Below are 19,171 nucleotides of genomic sequence, written 5' to 3' on the forward strand. Positions count from 1 at the left end.
TGTGTGTGCTCGCCTTTTCCAGATCTACATCGGGCACATAGTGAAGTACGGGGCAGCAGATGAGGACGGGCGCCTGCGGTCGGGCGATGAGCTCATCTGTGTGGACGGCACGGCGGTGGTGGGCAAGTCTCACCAGCTGGTGGTGCAGCTGATGCAGCAGGCTGCCAAACAAGGCCATGTCAACCTCACTGTCAGACGCAAGAGCCCCGGATACGGAGGTGATGACAGGTTTACACAAAACGTGTGCATGTGTGATCATACATGTGTCATGCTCGGTCACAGGCGTGTTACAGCAACAAAACGCACACTGCTTGCTTTTCCTGACATGAATACTTTCATGAAAAGTTGTAGAAATACATTGTGGTACTTGTCTAACCAGTCTGTTCTCTTCCTCCGCATCCTCAGTGTCAAAAGGAGAAGGTGACGTCCCTCCATCACCGGCCTCCTCCCACCACAGCAGCACCCAGGCACCTAGTCTGACAGAGGGCAAGCGGACCCCCCAGGGGAGCCAGAACTCGCTCAACACTGTCAGCTCTGGCAGCGGATCTACCAGTGGCATAGGCAGCGGCGGCGGAGGTGGCAGCGGGAGTGCGGTGGTGCCTGCCTCCCTGCAGCCGTACGACGTGGAGATCCAGCGCGGAGAGAACGAGGGCTTCGGTTTCGTCATCGTGTCGTCTGTTTCCAGGCCTGACGCTGGCACCACCTTTGGTAAGTGAGGCAGATGGAGCTGGAGCTAGCTGAGATTGACAGGATCTTTTATCCAGTGTGACATGAGAATTTGTTTTGTTTACTATGGGTTGACTCTGTTTGACTTGGGAGGATATCATGGTTCAATTTAGACTTTAATCTGACTCAACAGTTTGATTGTTTGGGCATTTGTAATCTGTATTGGTGCATGTTTCTATAGATCATTATTTTTCCCTGTGATTAATTTACTATCTGTAAGCAGCATGAACAAATAACTTAAAATATAAAACCATTTAACATAGGGATTTGTCAGGGTTCACCAAGTTTAATGTAAAACTTAAAAAGTTTTTAATACCACAGAGAATTCAATGCTTGCTTCAAAATCATACTGACGTAGGATGGAAAAACCAAGAATTATTTATCTTTATATCCCACACAAAGTAAAAATTATTAACTAATATAATTTTATGATAAAATTAGCATTCGTCCATAATGAGACAATGAGCTTCCTATAGCCACTGTAATACTCTCTCTACTTCTAATGGTGCTGACCGAAACTCCACTAAAAAGGATTGAGCAGCATCCACAATCCCATTTTAGTTTATAGCCATATAATGTCTTATGAAAGCCTGCAATCAGATACAGAAAGATTTTATAACCCCCATTTCTACCTAAGGCAGGTAAGAGAAAAGACTTTTGAAAATGAAATTTAAGAGTTTTTACTCTCTTGTAGTGCCTTTTTTTTTTTTTTTTTTTTAAATCATGAAACTAAATTCAAAAGATTTTTCAAGACCTGCAGATACCCAAAGCAATTTAATCTCAAAAAACCTGAGAGCTGGCGCATTAAAACAGCACCAGTCTCCGACACATACTCCAGACTCAAGACACACGTCCAAAGAGTTCATAAATGCACCACTGAGAGAAATGACTGATGCCATCTCCTGGCAGAATTACAGTATTTTTACAGTTACTCCTCATTGAGTTTCCTCCACTTTATGAATAGCAGGCCAGTGGCGTTTGACAGGAGTTCACTTAGTGCCACAGACCGAGGTCAAAAACCCACTGCCATGAGCTTGGGGATAAAGAAATGTCTTCGCGTGCTGAACGCATCCCCTCGGGATCAGGCTGGCTACAGCTTTATCACAAACACCATCATCACAGATTCATGCCTCACAGCTGCCCCCACCAATTCATTCAGCATGTAATTGGAGTCTCCTCAGCACAGTCCATAGCTGTCTATACCGTTTACGCATTACTGCAAAAACAGCAGAATTGCATGAATTAAAGTTGCTCAGGCATTGATGAGTAATTGTAGATGTTGTCCTCGAACAAATTTGGTATTAACCTCCGAGTGATGAATCTCCAACAACAATGTCATTCCAAGGTCCCTTGTATAGTTAGCCATTATGATGATGTACTGTGGTGTGTCACAGGCAAAACACAAGAATGGATGAGACGCTGACTGCCCAGGGAAGATTTCATTGATCCCATGGGCTAATGGTGTTGCTCTGCAAAATGCAATGCAAGAAAATTAATGTATTATTTATAGTGACACCAGTGACAGTGCTAGTCAACAACCGTGTCTAAACGTCTTCTAGACTGTTGAGGTTCTTGTTTTTGCTGCTGCCGAACTGCGCTCCCCTGCTCTGCTCCGTCACTATTCCTCTCGGGAGGATGAGATGAATGGACTGTGAGCTTTCATATGCTGAAGCATCCTACACTCACTCTCCTTACGTATTCCTACCATGTGGGATATGAGCTGAAATCTGACAGAGGAATGTGTATTACCAAAAGAAATAAATAAATTAAGTACACGGCACAGATGATTCTTCCAGGAGTACTAAATGTTTTTTAGGTCTTGGAAAGGTAAAGCGTTTTCAGCTGATTCAATCTCCCATACACCACGGATACATAAACCATTTTGCTCCAGTCCAGCAGGGCCCATCCCCCGCTCATCCCATCCTACTATGACCTGGGGTTGGTGTTGTGTTTAGCAGATTAGGTATTAAATCCTGGGAACTTGCCACACCCTGTAATGTTCCATATCTCATTATTTAGCCGGAGTGACAGGATACAAGTGCGTTTTTCAATCAAGACAGAGGCAGAGTAGCTGCGAAGTAAGGTGATGTAATAAATATGGATGTTGCAAAAAGAACCGGATGGAAGGGGGAGCTCAAGGAGGAGCAGAGATGAAGGGTGTGAGATGGAGGGAAGGCGAGGAGAACTGGAGATCCTGAGGGTGCGTTCAGGGCTTCTGTGTAAACAAGATGTGCAGTATTGAACACTGTCACTCAGCTGCAGATTGTATGACTTGCAGTCGCACTCGCATTGACCACGATTAGCACCATATATAGGCTATAGGCCTCACGTATCACAACAATCAACAGAGTGCTCCTTTTTTACAAATCCTCACAGTTTTCTGAGCTGGCCAAGATCACACAGCTCAACTTCCTGAACGGTGCAAACTGCACCAAAGACTGTGTGCTCATTGATCCTAGGCAGGGAGGTATGTGTTAAGGGGGTGGCAGTCATGATGCTATGACCAGTATATTGATAGGCTGTCAAGCATTAGTCACAGAAGGCTCTGACCAGTGGCATATGATTCACAGTCCATTGATTAGCACGTCAGACGAAGGGGGTAGAGAACATCTTCTGCATATTCCCAGAGAGCCCATGAATTTAGGTTTTGACATTACACTGTTTTTCCTCCTCCTTTCTGACGCATGTAGTATTTTTGCATGTGTGCTGACTGCAACATGTTAATGTAGGATGTGCACACAACTTATTGGTTTTCTCTGGGATATGGTGATTGTGGATAATTAATCTTTCTTCTCTTCTTTTTCTCCATGTTTCCTTTCTGTCCTTTCCTTCTTATTGAATATAAATCAATGTAACAATCAAAAAAATAATCTCGTCAATCAAATCACCACTACACCTCTACTTCTAAAACACTAAATATACACGCAAACAAACACATATGTTAATGCAAAAGCTGGAAATGCTTGTGTGGCCATGCCCCACAAAATAGGACGCATCATTGAGGGCAGCCCGGCGGACCGCTGCGGGAAGCTGAAAGTCGGGGACCGAATATTGGCTGTCAACGGCTGCTCCATCACCAACAAGTCACACTCGGACATTGTCAACCTGATCAAGGAAGCCGGGAACACAGTCTCGCTCAGGATCATCCCTGGTGATGGTAAGGCTTTTGGCTTCCAGCCTCACATGGCTGTTTCATAATGCAGCATGATGTGACTTATTCATGGAAATGGTGGGAAGAAAAGGGCACTGCTGCTTTTCACAGGCAAGACCACTTTTCATCAGGGTGTGAACCTTGGTATCTCGGAGAGTGAGTCACCGAGTAGGAGTAAGGTGAAGTTGCCCCCAGAAACTACTGTGGTACTTCAATAAGTCTTCTCTCTCCTCTCTGTTTTTTTTTTTTTTTTGTTTATTTTCTTTGCTAGATAACTTGCCATTTGCAATATTTTGTCAGTTAGAAGGGATTATAAACACTGCTCACATTTAATCAAGTGCTTCCTGTTGGTGTTTATCTTTTCGGCTTAGTTCAGGGAAGGAAATAGAATTGCATAATATCTCAGCACAAGCGGGTTATTGCAGAAGATCTGAAATGCCTAAATAAAAACAAACCAGACTAAGAAATAGAGTTAAATACACTGCACATTGTTATATGTAGTTCAGTTGTATCTATGCATTTACTGTGTTATAATTAAATGAAAAAGATATGCTATTATGGCAATTATTTGGAGCCTGTCCCAGCTGATATTGGGCAAAAGGCAGGGAACACCATGGACATGTTGCCAATCCATTAATGTTGCCGCATTCAAATCAAATCACAACTAAATCATAATTTTAAAAATAAGTGAAGAGGTTCATTACATTTCAGTGTTGTCCAGCAGAGAACAGAATAGACCTGCCAATATTAAATGCAAAGCACTGTCATTGGTTTTCATGAGGAGGTGCAAGGGGGCTTTTTATTGTTTTTTTAAGACACATTGTCCAAAATGAAAAACAGTCAACTGTCCAATCACAGCTTTGGGGCATGACTCAAAGGTTTAGTGTCGCTGATGGCAGCATACATAAAAAGAAAATAATGTGTACTGCAACTAACCTTATTTGTACTGTGCATATTTGGGCATTTTAAATCTTCCACGGTTTTTGATCCAAAGCTCCACATTTTGGGAAAAATGTCAAATGCTGTAACAAGGGGGGTCTGTTACTAACTGAGCCACTGGTCAACCAATGAACACTGAGCAGAGCTATGCAGCACTATCTTCCATAGAAACAGAAATTTAAGCTAAATAAGTCTGGAGGTGAGAGAGGTGAGATCACACTCACTCACACACACACTCACACACACACACTCTCACACACACACACACTCTAACACTAACTCAGAGGCTTGTGCTTCTGTATGCCAATGCAAGGTTTCCCAGTAGAAAACATGTCATGGCCTTATAAAATTGGAATGATGGCATTTATTAGTCCACCTTATTCTCATTTCAGATTTCACAAAAAGATGTGTGAGGTTGTAGAAGGCTGTTCACCTCAGAAACACTCGGTGTCGTGAAGAGGTCATATCTTTTCTAGTAACGAGGGGAAACTGGCAGAACTGTACTCCTGCCAGTGTCAGTGGAAGCTAATGTGTGCTGCAGTTTTCTTGCTGGTGATAATATGGAATTAAAGAAAGGCACGAAAAGACAGTTGTCTTTGTTTTTTTCCCTTCCTGGAATAGCAGATGAAACAATGATGCAAGTCATGAGTTGTTGTTGTTGTTTTTTTTTTCTTTACTGCAGTTGTTTTTTGTGCAGTGGGGCCAGTGTTGTCCATGAGCAAATGGCAAATGACAACATCACAGGCAGTTAGCATCAGGTTGAATAGAGTAGCCTGCGGGCGGTTCAGGGGACTCTTCTGGACAGTAACATTTTGTTCTCCAGAGTGTCTTTTGAAAACGGCTACAGGCAAATGCGTTTAACAAAAGCAGTCATTTCTAGTTTTGTGGTTTCTTTTATTTATTTATTTATTTTTTTTTCTCCGTTTCTTTCCAGAATCTTCCAATGCTTCTCTGCTGACCAATGCTGAGAAGATAGCTACCATCACCACCACACATACACCTCAACAAGCCACAGAGTTACGGTAGGTGATGATGCTTAATTTTTTTTTAATAAGCACAAATCCAACTCTCTTTTTAGAAAATATTCTTAAAACGCAGCGCTGTGTGTCTTCATATGAGTTTCTCTTTTTCAAAGGAATAACTCTAAGTCGAAAGGAGCGCCTCCTCCTCCACCCACACAAACTCAGACAACACAGGTAAGAAAAGACGTTTTCACTACACTCACTCACTAATGATCGTTTTACATCAACACAAACGTTACCAACTATCAGTCACGTATCAATAACACAGACTATTGCAATAAACAGCTGAACACTACTGATCATAAGTCTATGTAAAGCCTTTTTTTTTTTTTAAATCTGAGTTGCCAAATAATGTCGCGCATGTTCAGGCAGCCTCTTCTGGCAGTCTTTCATAGTGACAGAAATAATTGTGTAAAGAATGTAAAAAGAGAACTAGATATAGAAGTTCAATTATGGCCAATCACAACGAGAAGAGGGTGTCAACGTCAAATTGTTGGTTCCGGAGAGTTACACAAGTTGTTGGACACAGCTATTCGACCGTCTGAGCAGCAAATCTGATGAAGCTTACTGACGAATTGAACATCCAATGTACATCACTGCAAATATCTGCATACATAACATATATGCAGGGATAGCTACACTTGTGCACTCTGACACAGTAGAGTTAGGAAAGTGTACGTTAAGTATGAAAGCATCATAGATTTAGACAAGCTCAGTCCCACTGCAATTAAGATAACCAGTGTTTACCAGAAGAGAAAAAAAGCATAAGTCAATAAATAGTAAATCCTTAAGTTTCACAGATAGCAAGATTAGCATGGTTTTCCTTACTCCTTACTTGAATTGACCTCTTTTGTTGATCTTAAAGTAAAAGGTTCCACGGTATCAGTGAAATCTGACATTCAAATGTGAGTGAGAAGCTTAATTTTGAGTAAAGCTCTGGACCTGTGAGAACTAGAGAAAATGATTGTGGGGGAGACCATACTTCTCTTGGGAGGGAACTTTTGATGAGTATGGTAAGTTTTGGGTCCAGCCCTTGTGCTGCCCTTGCTTAGTGTTCTGTACCCTGCTCACAGGCTCACGCGGCATTAATTATTCATGCATTCCAAGGTATTGTACTGCCATTGACATTTTGTGAGTTTTTGTGGGACATGGCTTGATTAGTCCTGACGTGTGGACTCACCTTTTGACTCCCCTGTGCACCATGGATTAGTCACTCCTCCTCTCTGGTCTCTCTGTGACTTTCTCTTTATCGCTTCTTTTCTATCTCACAGGATGCCGAGTTCTACTCTGTGGACCTCGAGCGTGACAGTAAAGGTTTCGGCTTCAGCCTTAGAGGGGGACGGGAGTACAACATGGACCTGTATGTGTTGAGACTAGCGGAGGATGGGGCTGCTGTCAGAAATGGAAAGATGAGGGTATGAAACAATTAAAAACTGACTTTTTCCTCTAATAAATCTAAAGATCTTGACGGAAGGTCTATACTGCCCAGCAAAGCCAAAGCACAGAAACAACAAACAGTACTACTAAATTTCACCAAGAGCAGATTCTGATTTCCTGACATATTTTTTGGTGTTTCATGTCAAGTGTACAATTCAAAAGAAAACAGTATCTTAAATGTAGAGTTAATACAACAGACAACTAAAACAAACAAACAGTCAACTGCACACAGCAAAAAGCAAGAGAGCCAGATCCGGTTAAACCTAAATGGTGAGATAGCCGCAGCTAGCCTTGGCTAAGGCTAAATTTGCATACAATTTCCCATTAGCTGCTTCCTTTAACTGAAATATATTCATTCCGATTGAACTAACATTTTGGTTATATTGAATTCAGTTTGATATACAACATAAATAAGGTAGTACCTCAATCCATCATGGCATTATATTGCTTTCAGGGTAATTATTAACAGATGGTAAATGGAAAGCTACAAAGTTTATCTAGTTATTCTAAAAATGTTAAAAGCTTTTTTTCTCTGCTTTAACTGCTTTCAGCCTTTGTAGAGCATTATAGCTTTTCCTTTCTTTGCACACTATTGATGTGAAATCATTATTAGCTTGAGAGATAACCTAGCCTCTCTTCTTTTAGGTGGGAGATGAGATCCTGGAGATAAATGGTGAGAGCACAAAGAACATGAAGCATTCACGTGCCATTGAACTGATCAAAAATGGTGGTCGGAGGGCGCGGCTGGTCCTCAAACGGGGAGATGGATCTGTACCTGAATATGGTAGGTAAACATGTTGCAAATGTTTTTCTCCTCTTCCTGCAAATAAACTGCTAATGCCAGCATTGAAATCTTATTATTGATGCAGCTGTACACACTGCAGACTAGAATTAAGCTTCTTATCTGCTTAGTGCACCACCGGGACATATTTTCATTTTTTAACTGATTATCATGAATGTTATTACTGCAAATGATAAACATTTAACAGACACACTTTCTGATCCGTTAATTTAATTTAACTGCCTGTCAGGGTTTCAGCACTAGATTGAACTCTCAGATATTACTGATCAATAAAGGAACGGCTGCCACAAAAGCTCGTTCAGTGATTTTTACTCGATAGGTTCTATAGTTATATTCCCTCCCAAGAGCTGCATGCCTTGCTGAGAGATTATTCCACTCACAGTTTGAGTCATATTGTTGTATTGCTCAGCATTATTTTCTGGTTTATCCTGGGTTTAATTTTCTGACACTTTTCCGCCTCTCAGATGGGTTTTTTTGTTATTATATAAAGTGCAATGTTTTCTTGCCTTTCACAACAAACACCTTCTCTCTATTAAGATGCACTGAAAAACAGCCTCTTGTCTGTTTTATTTGTCTTCTCCTCTCTACTACTACTACTACTTCTTTCTCTCTGATTGTCTCTTGTTGCTGGGCTCTTCCTCCTCTCTCCAGCGATGATGGCTCCTCATCTCGCTGTTGGTACAATGAGGAATGACAAGATGGGAGAGCCCTGTTTCTACCTAATGGGCCAAAATCAGACCACGGTTTGTAGCCAAAAGTCTGTCCCAATCCACTCTCCCTGTCATCTTTGTCCTTTCAGTTCTATCCACCCTTCCTTCCAGCTCATCCCTACCTGCATCCCACTTGGTGTGTCTGCGCGTTGGGTGTGTTTACGTAGTGTACTTGCTTTATGTCTTGCCATGCCTGAATTGAACTTACTTGTTTAACTTTGCGAATCCGTACACGAACAAATCCTCCCCCTTCCGCCAGCGTCAGAACACATATTTTTTATGGGACTAATATAATGCCACTGCTCGTCACATGCCGCTGCCATAGCAACCTGTCTCTAATTTGACAGACCTGCAGCCAAACAAACTCTTGTTTTTTTTTTGTTTTTTTTTTGCTTTTGGTTTGTTCTTCCCAATGATGCACATTGAGTTGTTCACCATTTTGTTTTGAATGATTTCCTAGGTGCCTGCTGTGTCATTGATAACCCCTGCCCTACACTTGCCGATGTGTTGCACCTGCTGTTGTTGCTGACATCACCTTGTTATCACCTGCAGCCCTGTAGAGAAAATATATTGAAGTGATTTATCACTTCAATGCAATTTATGTGTATAGATGTTAAACAGAATCAATTTAGATGTGTTTCTGGGGATATATGCAGCATATGAAAGAGCACATGTATGCATGATTTCCATAAATCTCTGCATTGACCTGCTGTCACGTCAATGCAAGAGCTCACATGAACCAACAAGGAAGGTCATGTCTGCTGAACACAATAAATGTCACATCATTGATGTTAAAGTTTTCCTCAACCGCCGATTCTTGAGGTATTCTCTAGTCAACAAGCTTCTCCTCCTTTCTCTTCTCCTGCAGACGGCAGCAGTGACAGGCACCCTCCCACACCCGGGGCACAAAACACTCCGGAAGTGAGAACGCTGCCACCCAACAGCCGATATCACACCTCATTGGAGTCCAGTTATCCACCAGACCTTCACAAACCATCACGCCAGGAGGAGGCTGCGCGTGGCCGAGACAGGGACAGGGCTGGGTCAGATCAGATGGACTACCAAGGCCGGCAATTTAACCCCCACCATCATCACACTTGGAATAACAATCACAGTCAAAGTACCCCCAGACAGCAGTCTCCAGACAACAGTATCAGCAGTAGCAGTGGCAACAAGAAGAGCCGAGGCCGCAAAGTCAAGAAGTCAGAGTCGGAGAGCGGCATCTCTAAACTCCTAAAGACTCTGAGGAAAGACAGCTCGGGGAAGAAGGCTGCAGCTGCTGAGAAACTGAGGGGACGAGAGCTCTCAAGCAGCAGTTCTACTTTGGACGGGAGGTTTCGACCGCAGCGACGCGGCTCCCTTGACCGCTCACCAACCCGAAAGCGCGCCTCATCTCCTGATCGCCGGCGGGCCAAGTCGATGGACCGCAGGGCAGAGCGAGCACATCGGGACCATACACCTGAGAGGGAGTACGATGATGGAGGGTTCCTCGCAGTCACTCCTGAACGCAAGTTCTATGAGCGGAGGCTCCTCAAGGACTCACAGATGGCTGGGCGAGTCAGGGAGACCACAACCCCTGAGCGCACCAACAACAACGGGGATTCCTTGTCTCTTTCCGGGGGCCGTACTTATGATAGAGCCACGAAGAACGGAAACCTCCTGAGAGACTCTTCCTCAGAGAGGACGGAGGAGAGATATGGGATGAACGGGACACCGGAGAGACGATACCGAGTGGAGCGGGACTCTTCCCCTGACAGCACCTACAGCCGGGACGAGCTGAACTATGCAGCAGCACCCAGACTGAAGGAATATTACAGCATGATGAAGAACAACGCTGCACACAACAATGCTGCCTACAACAACACAGGCCATAACAATAACACAGTAGGTCGCAGCCCAAACCAGCTCCCTGAGCCCAAAAGAAGGCTGTACAAAGAAAGCCCCAAAGACCTCAGCATCTAGAGCAGAGCAGAGATCCCCCTCGCCACTCTCTCCTCTATCTGTGCAAACTACAGTATGTACCATACACTGGAATTGGACTTCTGAGGATACTAACTCTTGTGCTTTATTTGGTCAACTGGTGTATTGATTGATTTGATTGACTTAACTACTTGTGATCCCAGCCAGAGATTGATAAAACAGCAGGAGTACAATCCTTCTATCAGTTCATACTGGTTGTTTTGTCATTGTTATAGTTATTTTGAACATAACAGAGGTTGTTGTACTATAGTAAAGGTATTGTATGTGCCTGCATATGAAATCAGTGATATTGCTTTTTGTAGGCATTGCTGAATCTAAATATTTGTTCCCTCAGAGGTATGAAACATGCTTCCAGTTGTGGTAACTTCTAACTAACTACTAAGCTTGTTTTCAACTTGTTTTTAGATGTCTTTTCCATTCCTGAATCGCTTTACTGAACAAACTATAGCACAAGACACTGATGGTTCACAAGAACTGTGAAAATCACGTTGGACTTAAGGCAAAAAATCTAAATTTAAAATCTGATGGTAAAACTAGAGTGATGATTATATAAATAATATATGACTTTTTTGCTCACTATTTATTTTTTAATTTGGCACATATCTTGAGCAAGCTTCGTAAAACCTTTAAGGACCAAGGTAGAAGTGCACACTGTACCTGGGAAAGCATGCTGTACCCTTACTTGTGTTGCATCGATGAAATGTGTGGCAGCTCACCGCCCTTTGCCTAAATACACTCAACCCACCTCCGAAATTAAGAAAGGAATCAGACAACTGGTGTGAAAATTGGCAATGGGGTTATTAGTTTCTCCCTTTGAGTAGGATTATAAAATAACTTCGATACTCTGGCCCTTTGTTCCTTAGTGTGTACTGATGTAGCTGGGAAGGAACCGGACTCACTTTCATCTACAGGCAAAACTGATCCAGTAGACTCTCTGTTGTGGGAAAATGGGAGTTATCTAAATTTGTTGCTCATCTAAATTTCAATTACGTACTTTAGATGAGTCTGCATTATGCCACAACACCAGCTTGAAGTTGCCATAAAATATGATTTTTCAGATATGCCAAAAAAAGAAGTTAAAAAAAAAAAAAGTTTAAAACAAACGTGTAAATTATCCCTGTGCAAGATGCATGTGTAAATTAAAGTGTAGTTTAACCACTTTATCTGATAGATCTGAGTGAGAGTAATCGATAAGGAACATGCGCTGTATTCCCACAGTAATTGTTAGCCCTGTCCTCATGATGATGATTTGCGCACCGACCACCTCCTGGGTCCTGACACAAAGAGCTGATGTGATTTGTTGTGTTGGTAACATATGGAGAGTCCTGGTACAGGAGACGACCAATCTGCCATGCTGAGCCATGCTGTCATGCCACTGGAGTCTGACTGCTGCTTTATAATGTGTTTTGTGTGTATTCTCTGTTTTATGTTTCATTAAAGAACTAAAAATATATTGGATAAACCACAACAAATGCATTGTTTGATCACTGTTGTCGCCATGGTACTGTATTTAACAAAAAAGAAGAAAAAAAAAAAGAAACACATTTAAGAAGTTAACCTGTTGGCCATCACCTGTAAAGAATTTTTCCAATGTAACTATTAGGAACCTGTCAAGGAATAAAATGTTGCCTTTTTCTTGTACAAAAGAGAAATTTATGAAAAACCTCAGCAGTGAGGAATGTGATATTGTGTTTATATCTCTGAAATGGACCTGATGATTTATGGGAAATATGTTGATTTACTCTGGATCAGGTATGTAAAGACATTTTAAAATGAAAGACTGTATTTGGTCAATCAGAAACTGTTTGATGGTTTGAATCTCTCTCGATGGTTAGCCTGCCTTTGTATTATAAAGCACTTGTATGCAGTCTGTGTTCTTCAAGCATTATGTCTTGCAATGTGCTCCGGACATAATGCTGTCTCTGTGTTGATAAAAGCAGTACATGTATATGGGCCAATCTTTTTTATAAAACTATGCATATATAAATACTACATTGTTCATAGCTTTATTTGACCCATGAAGCTATACATAACATTAGTCTAAGTACAAGTAGATGTGGACTTATCCAGCTTCTTTCCTTGAGATGGATTACAATGTATATGTAGCTATCAAAAGAAGTCTGTGAATGCTATTTTTATTATCAAATAAAGTTTTCCATACAAATTCAAAAGGATTTCATATTTCTGCACAGCGGTTTTTCAGTAATGTCTCAAGAGAGGCTTTTGACTGTTCACTCTTTTTTATGAAATCACTCTGGTGTGTCAGTCATGGTCACGCTACGTTTTAATATGCAGCTTTAGAGACTTTTACTAAATTTAAAAGTAACATGAGAAGTCAGCAGTATGGGCTGTCAGCTGTACTGCCTTCCTTGTCTACTTTGAAAAGGTATTTCATCTTATTTGTACAACACAAAGATATAGTAGTACAAGCACTACTGCCTCCCTTCATCATTATCCTCAGTGAAACGACAGAAGCAAGCACAATTCATGGTTTTTTTTTAATTAAAAGTGCTACAATAACAGTAATAACACCACTGATGACTGACTCTTTGTCACCTCTAATGGTACAATATACTTACAAAATAAGTACAAAATACTTTTACAGGGTTTATTTTGTGTTCTATTGGACTCCTCTAAACTTCTTATCACTGGTATCTATTTACTTTTTTCTGTATGAAGAAAAACTTTTAGATTGCCATCTATCAAATACCTTAATCAAAATCCTTGAGTATAATTCTGCAACGATTTTGGTTCTAAATCAAAGCAGCGAGTGATTGATTTTATTTTTTTTTTTTCTTAAGCTCTAAGCTAGAGCTGGAGTTCAGACTGCTTGGTGCTCAGACTGCTCCACTAGTATAATGGTTGCCATAGCTATGCACGAAGGTCATTATGTGAGAGATGTGGAGGTATTTGTTTTTCCTCAGTCTGGCATAAAGCACAACTGAGAACTGAGGAGGCGGACTCACGTCATCACTTTCTATCTCTTGTCATACCGGTTCAATTCATCCAGAGTCCAGCCTTTGAGAATTTAACATTCTGTCCATCCATCAATTAGCTATACCGCTTATCCTTTTGAGGGTCACGGGTGGGGGAGGCAGGGTACACCCTGGACAGGTCGGTAGTCTATCAGAGGGCTGACATATACAGACAGACAAACAACCATATCTGCTCACATTCACACCTACAGGCAATTTAAAGTCACCAGTTAACTGAAACTGCATGTCTATGGGATGTGGGAGGCAACCAGAGTACCCAAGGGGGAACCCACGCAGGGACCAGGATAACATGTAAACTCTGCACAGAAAGGCCAGCCAGCAGCCTTCCTCTTGCTGCGAGGTGACAGTGCTTACCACTGCACCACCATGCTGCCCTCTTGGCATTCTACTAAAACAATAATGTTATAAACCTGATTAGACCTCAAACGGGTATATTTTCATTGATGAACTCCCTCATCGATAACTGTAGTATCTTTCCCCTCTTAGTAATGTAGAAGTCATTAAAGAGTATTGGTGTATTATAAAAGAAAACATTTGATCAACATCGCTTGTTTCTAGGTTATGAACAGCTGAAAAGAGAACTAAGATTTTTAATCTGTTGATAAATGTTATTCAGTTATTAATTCTCCCAATAATTCTTTCAATGAAGTCCTTGGGTAATACTTCAAGTTGCCCTATTAAGCATTTATAAGCCGTATAGACAATGTATAAATCATTTATAACCCATTTTAATGTAGTGGTAGACAGCTTTCAGGAAATTTTTAAGTACATATTAAGTCACAGCATTTGTCAGCAATTATAACTTCTCCTATGAAAACATTTTATGTTATCACAACTGTGTTTTACAACTGTCATTCATTATCAATTGTTTACAAATATATATTAATAAACGCTTCCAACTACATTATAGTGTATTAGGTTTATATGCTATATATTACTGATTCTTCTATGGGACTATATGGTTTGTGTGTGATATGATAGAAGTAATGGCAGCTGAGGACTAATTGTTTCCATTACATAACCTTTAGATCAAGGTGTCTCTCAGTAATACAGATTTGTTTTATCCAATAAGTCTTTGTCTGTGTTGACCTTTAATTAATGTGATTAATATTCGTCATAAGATAAAGAGTGTTGTGTCATGTGTATATTTGTCCCTGATTAATAAAGTCATAATCTCATTGCTAGGCCAAACTCTAAGTCCAAGGTGACCTCTGACTGAAATGAGATTACAGTAGCAATGTAGATACTGCTATGAAAGAAACTCGGACATTGTTCAACATAAGTTTTTTGTGCCGTTTTAAGTCTCTGTACCATCAAGTTCTGCAGTAGAAGAGCAGTAGTCACTACAGTAATATCTCAAAAGTAGAAAGTGACTCGAGACATAAATGCATTCTGAATAGGTCATTCACATTTATTCATTTGATTAAATAAACTACAGTCATATGAACTTTGCCCCCCAAATTGTAAGTAAAACATAAACAGGATGAGTCATTTGCAAAGTGCGTTTTATTTTACGTTGCCTTGATTACATGCCTCTACATTCAAAAATAAGCCAATATCATATAGGATCCAACTGTAAAAGATAAAATTTTTCCCCTTTTCTCTCAGGAAAAAAAAGAATCTCAAGATTGTTAAGTTGGATATTCTGTACATACAGGAACAACTCTGTAATGGGCTGACCTTTCCTGCAACTGTCTTTAGGTTGAATCAACTCATTTGTAAAAATACAAAAAGGAAGTAATTTCTGTAGACATTAGCCTTCAGTCGTTTCCCGGGGGGAGCAGAAGTCTTCTTCTTGGATAGTGGATCATGGAGCCCTTGTTGACGGCCCTTTTATGCAGGAGACACAGAGCTGGAGGAGACAGAGGAGGCCTCAGTTTTGGAGGCAGTACTGGATGCTCCCTCCTCCTCCTCAAAGGGATTCTTCCCGCAGCACAAGGTGGTGATCATGCAGTGGCGGAACTGCTTGTTCATGCAGATGTAGATCATTGGATTGTAGATGGAGGAACTCTTGGCAAAGAAGGCGGGGATGGTCATGAAGACTGGTCCGAATTCAGAGCCCTGATGTGTGAAGATAAACCAGGCCACACCTGCATAGGGGCACCAACATACCAGGAAGGCGATGACCATGATTACGACCATGCGGGTGACTTCCCTCTCAGCCCTCTGGGTGGTCTCAGACTCCTGCTGGGCAGCAGCAGCCTCCTTGACAGCACAGAGCAGACGGCCATAGCAGAAGAACACGATAGTCAGTGGAACGCAGAAGTGGCAGCAGAACATGTAGATGACGAAGGACTCATTGTTGAAACCTTCTGCACGTGTGTAGTAGTCAACTCCACATGAGCACTGCATGCCTTCGGGGATGTAACGAGACCAGCCAACAAGAGGGGGAACGGCGCAAGCACTGGCCATGAACCAGGTTAAGCTCAATCCCATGATAGCATGATTCTCTCCAAAGCGGAAGTTGGCAATGGGCTTGCAGACGACCACCCACCTTTCAATAGCCAGAACAACCAGTGACCAGAGGGCAATCTCACCGCCGAGGGTAGCAAAGAATCCTTCCAGATTGCAGCCAAGACGCCCAAGGACGAAGTAGCCGTGCATAGAGGTGTACATCGTTGTGGTGAATCCTCCAAACACCATGAAGAGGTTAGCCACCGCAAGGTTCAGCAGGATGTAGTTTAGAGGGGTTCGCAGCTTCTTGTGTTCGATGGTAACGTAGAGAGTGAGGAAGTTGATGGGGAAGCCGAGAAGGATGAGCAGGAACATGTAGGCACCCAGGGCAGCATAAGCTGCTGGGTTGACAAGGTAGTACTGAGGGTATTCATAAGGACTCCGGACAATGCCGGTGGTGTTAACCATAGGGACGTAGAAATATGGTCCCTCTGTGCCGTTCATGGTTGCGGCTTGCGGTTGCGATCAGCCCTTCGGTGGTGTGTCTTCTGGCTGCTCAGGAGAGTGATGGAGAGGGACCCTGCTACAAATGGACCCAGGTGGCCACAGCTCTGGCTTTTAAAAGGCACACCTTGGATTATCACTTTCCAAATCCGTCAGCACAAAGTGATTTAGGCCACAGTTAATATCTAATCCAGCCACCACTGCAAACATAACTGACCACTCATCAAGATATTAAGGTTACACCTGCTTACCTGCTCTATCATCAAGCTATCCAATGACTGCTTATTTTTAAAACTTGATAACAACATGGTACCTCATTAAAAAAATAATAATAAAAAAAAAAAAAAAAAAATCAGCTTTTTGTGCATCCTGGATTTGAAAGTTACCATTGGAGGGCAACTGTTTTTGTGAACAGTTCAGATGTTTCCCCATATTTTTGCAAGTTTCCTCTAGGCGTTCCCAACTTGAACATGCAAATTTAAGAGGACTGTCACCACTTATTTGTTCATAAATGTACATATAGTGCCAATGTGTTTTAACTGAGTGATGTACAGTGTCTCTACTGACTCCAAAGCCCACAACCCTGAATAGACGAAAGCAGGCAAGGATAATTACTATTCATTCTTTTCTTCTCTTTAATTCTTATACAGTTAATCTAACATTGAATGCCATGCAGTATAACTTTTTTTTTTAAACATGAATTCATTTCAAAGTTATGTGGTTTTACAGTTTTGTAAAATATCTGCAAAAGAAGTGGGTATTTATATATAGCACTATAGTGCGTAACGAAAAAGGAATAGTACAGGACTATCCTAGCCAGAATAGTAGCAGAGGATAACAGGCTTTGATAATTTACTAAAATATATCCTAGTCTCATTAATGTGTGCTAAGTGGCTTGTTTTCTGTGCTATATTGAATGTAGAGCAAAGGCACTGGTGTTGCTGAGTGGCTGACCATCTTAGCTGTTGGTAAAGAGCTCAGCACTTTCCTAATGGGTGTTGTATTAAAGAGATTTGGGGCTTATGGACCTGTTACTCTCACTGGCCTGTAATGGATCTAATGTTGCAGAGGGTCATTCTTGCTCAGGAGGATGTTGCTGTCCTCAGACGTGCTTTTCTTCCCTGTTTTTTTTTTTTCTTTCTTTTTTTCAGATTAATGAAGGAGTGGCACATCAGAATCATGAATCTGTATGAACTGAAAAAAACTTGAATGAGTTACAGTATTTGTATGGGCCTCTTTGAGAGCCCATCATGGTGTCAGTAAGGGCACTTACTGACACCATAATAATAATGTATCAAATTAAGAACGTGCAGCGAGTTTGAGCTCATTGTTTAGCGGTCCGATCTGCAACTTTACTGTTTTGGTTCACCGCTCTCATATCATAATTTTCATCCCAGGAGGAACCTGCTTTCAGCGAAAAAGTTTTAATAACCAACTGTACACTACCTGCTGAGTCATCAAGCATCAATATATCAATTTAAAAGGTGATGTCAATGTTGTTTTCTCAACTTGTTCCCATTGCCTCCAAGTGCCCTAAAACACCACTACTGCAGGTTTAAAAGCTTTAAATGTAAATTTGCTCTATTAATAGAGAAGATCTGGCCTGTGTCCAAAATCACTCACTATATAACAGACACTCAATAGCTGACTCAATAGTGAGCAGTAAATTAAGATTTGGATACTTATTAATCATCATCACTTTACATCATCACTGTCAGCTGTTGATTCACAGTCATTTTTAATTGCACAATGCATTGCATTGGATTGTTAGCAGAAAGTAGTGCACATGCCATGGAAGCTACTTTTTTTCCCCATTGTGGGATTTTTGAGGGCACAATAATGGATACATTTACACACTCCAAAAAATTGGTGCACTATGCAGTAGGCCTGAGTGATTTCACACAGCCCTTGACATTCATTGGACAGGACAGCAAGGATTTGACAGACTGTTCTGAAATGTTCCCTCCACATTGGCAGTTGTAGCAGTTATTAAACAGTCATGTGTTTGCTGTTTTATATTACTTAAAATGTGAGTTTTAGTGTAAGAGCAATGTTCTACCTTTATGTGATGTTCTGTGTTGTGTTCTGTCCAGGAACAAAGAAACGTACAAATATCTCACTATGCACATCTTTACTCGGATGTGTGAAGTTAGGCTTTTATGTTGTATCCAAATCTATTTAAAGCTTAATGTTTTTACAATATACAGTACTTGAGTGCCTGACACTAAATAGAGAAGTAATGTGCATCTATTCTAATATGTGATCAATTGTTTCTGTTGAAAAAAAAAACAATAGCAAACATTATGTGGTTCCTGCTTCTCATACATGAGGATTTGCTTAATTTTGTCATATCGTTATTGAAAACCGAGTATCATCAGGTATTTGACCTTTGCTGAAACCCAAACGATATTTAAAGATGTTATCATGGTCACATCATGGGGAAATGATGGTGATGGGCATGTTTTCACTATTGTTTGGCCTTTGATAGACTGAACAATTACTTTGGAAAA

General features: G+C 41.2%; 2 protein-coding genes and 1 long non-coding RNA gene across 14 annotated transcripts in view; 1 reads left to right on the forward strand and 2 right to left on the reverse strand.

The window, feature by feature from the left end:
• LOC130175466 (membrane-associated guanylate kinase, WW and PDZ domain-containing protein 1-like) overlaps nucleotides 1–12,938 on the forward strand; it is a 109,158-nt gene extending 96,220 nt beyond the window's left edge. For 11 of the 12 annotated variants that reach the window (XM_056385972.1, XM_056385974.1, XM_056385973.1 and 8 more), the window contains 8 exons: nucleotides 23–218; nucleotides 406–708; nucleotides 3,680–3,883; nucleotides 5,751–5,838; nucleotides 5,952–6,012; nucleotides 7,110–7,253; nucleotides 7,921–8,059; nucleotides 9,656–12,938. In XM_056385972.1, coding sequence (XP_056241947.1) covers nucleotides 23–218; nucleotides 406–708; nucleotides 3,680–3,883; nucleotides 5,751–5,838; nucleotides 5,952–6,012; nucleotides 7,110–7,253; nucleotides 7,921–8,059; nucleotides 9,656–10,749 — 2,229 coding nt within the window. In that variant the 3' untranslated portion in view covers nucleotides 10,750–12,938. Of the gene's footprint in view, nucleotides 1–22; nucleotides 219–405; nucleotides 709–3,679; nucleotides 3,884–5,750; nucleotides 5,839–5,951; nucleotides 6,013–7,109; nucleotides 7,254–7,920; nucleotides 8,060–8,728; nucleotides 8,821–9,655 lie in introns of all 12 variants that reach the window. The other variant, XM_056385982.1, reaches the window with a different exon arrangement.
• Nucleotides 1–19,171, reverse strand: part of LOC130175469 (uncharacterized) — a 45,211-nt gene that overhangs the window by 12,455 nt on the left and 13,585 nt on the right. The window lies entirely within an intron of this gene.
• Nucleotides 15,252–16,911, reverse strand: LOC130175468 (rhodopsin). The gene has a single exon (XM_056385984.1). The coding sequence runs from the start codon at nucleotides 16,659–16,661 to the stop codon at nucleotides 15,597–15,599; it is 1,065 nt and encodes a 354-aa protein (XP_056241959.1). The 5' UTR covers nucleotides 16,662–16,911; the 3' UTR covers nucleotides 15,252–15,596.

This window comes from Seriola aureovittata, chromosome 9 (genome assembly GCF_021018895.1).
Source record: "Seriola aureovittata isolate HTS-2021-v1 ecotype China chromosome 9, ASM2101889v1, whole genome shotgun sequence".
Lineage (NCBI taxonomy): Eukaryota > Metazoa > Chordata > Actinopteri > Carangiformes > Carangidae > Seriola > Seriola aureovittata.

Coding starts and splice junctions, on each gene's coding strand:
- LOC130175468 (XM_056385984.1), bottom strand. CDS start 16,661: ATGAACGGCACAGAGGGACCATATTTCTACGTCCCTATGGTTAACACC.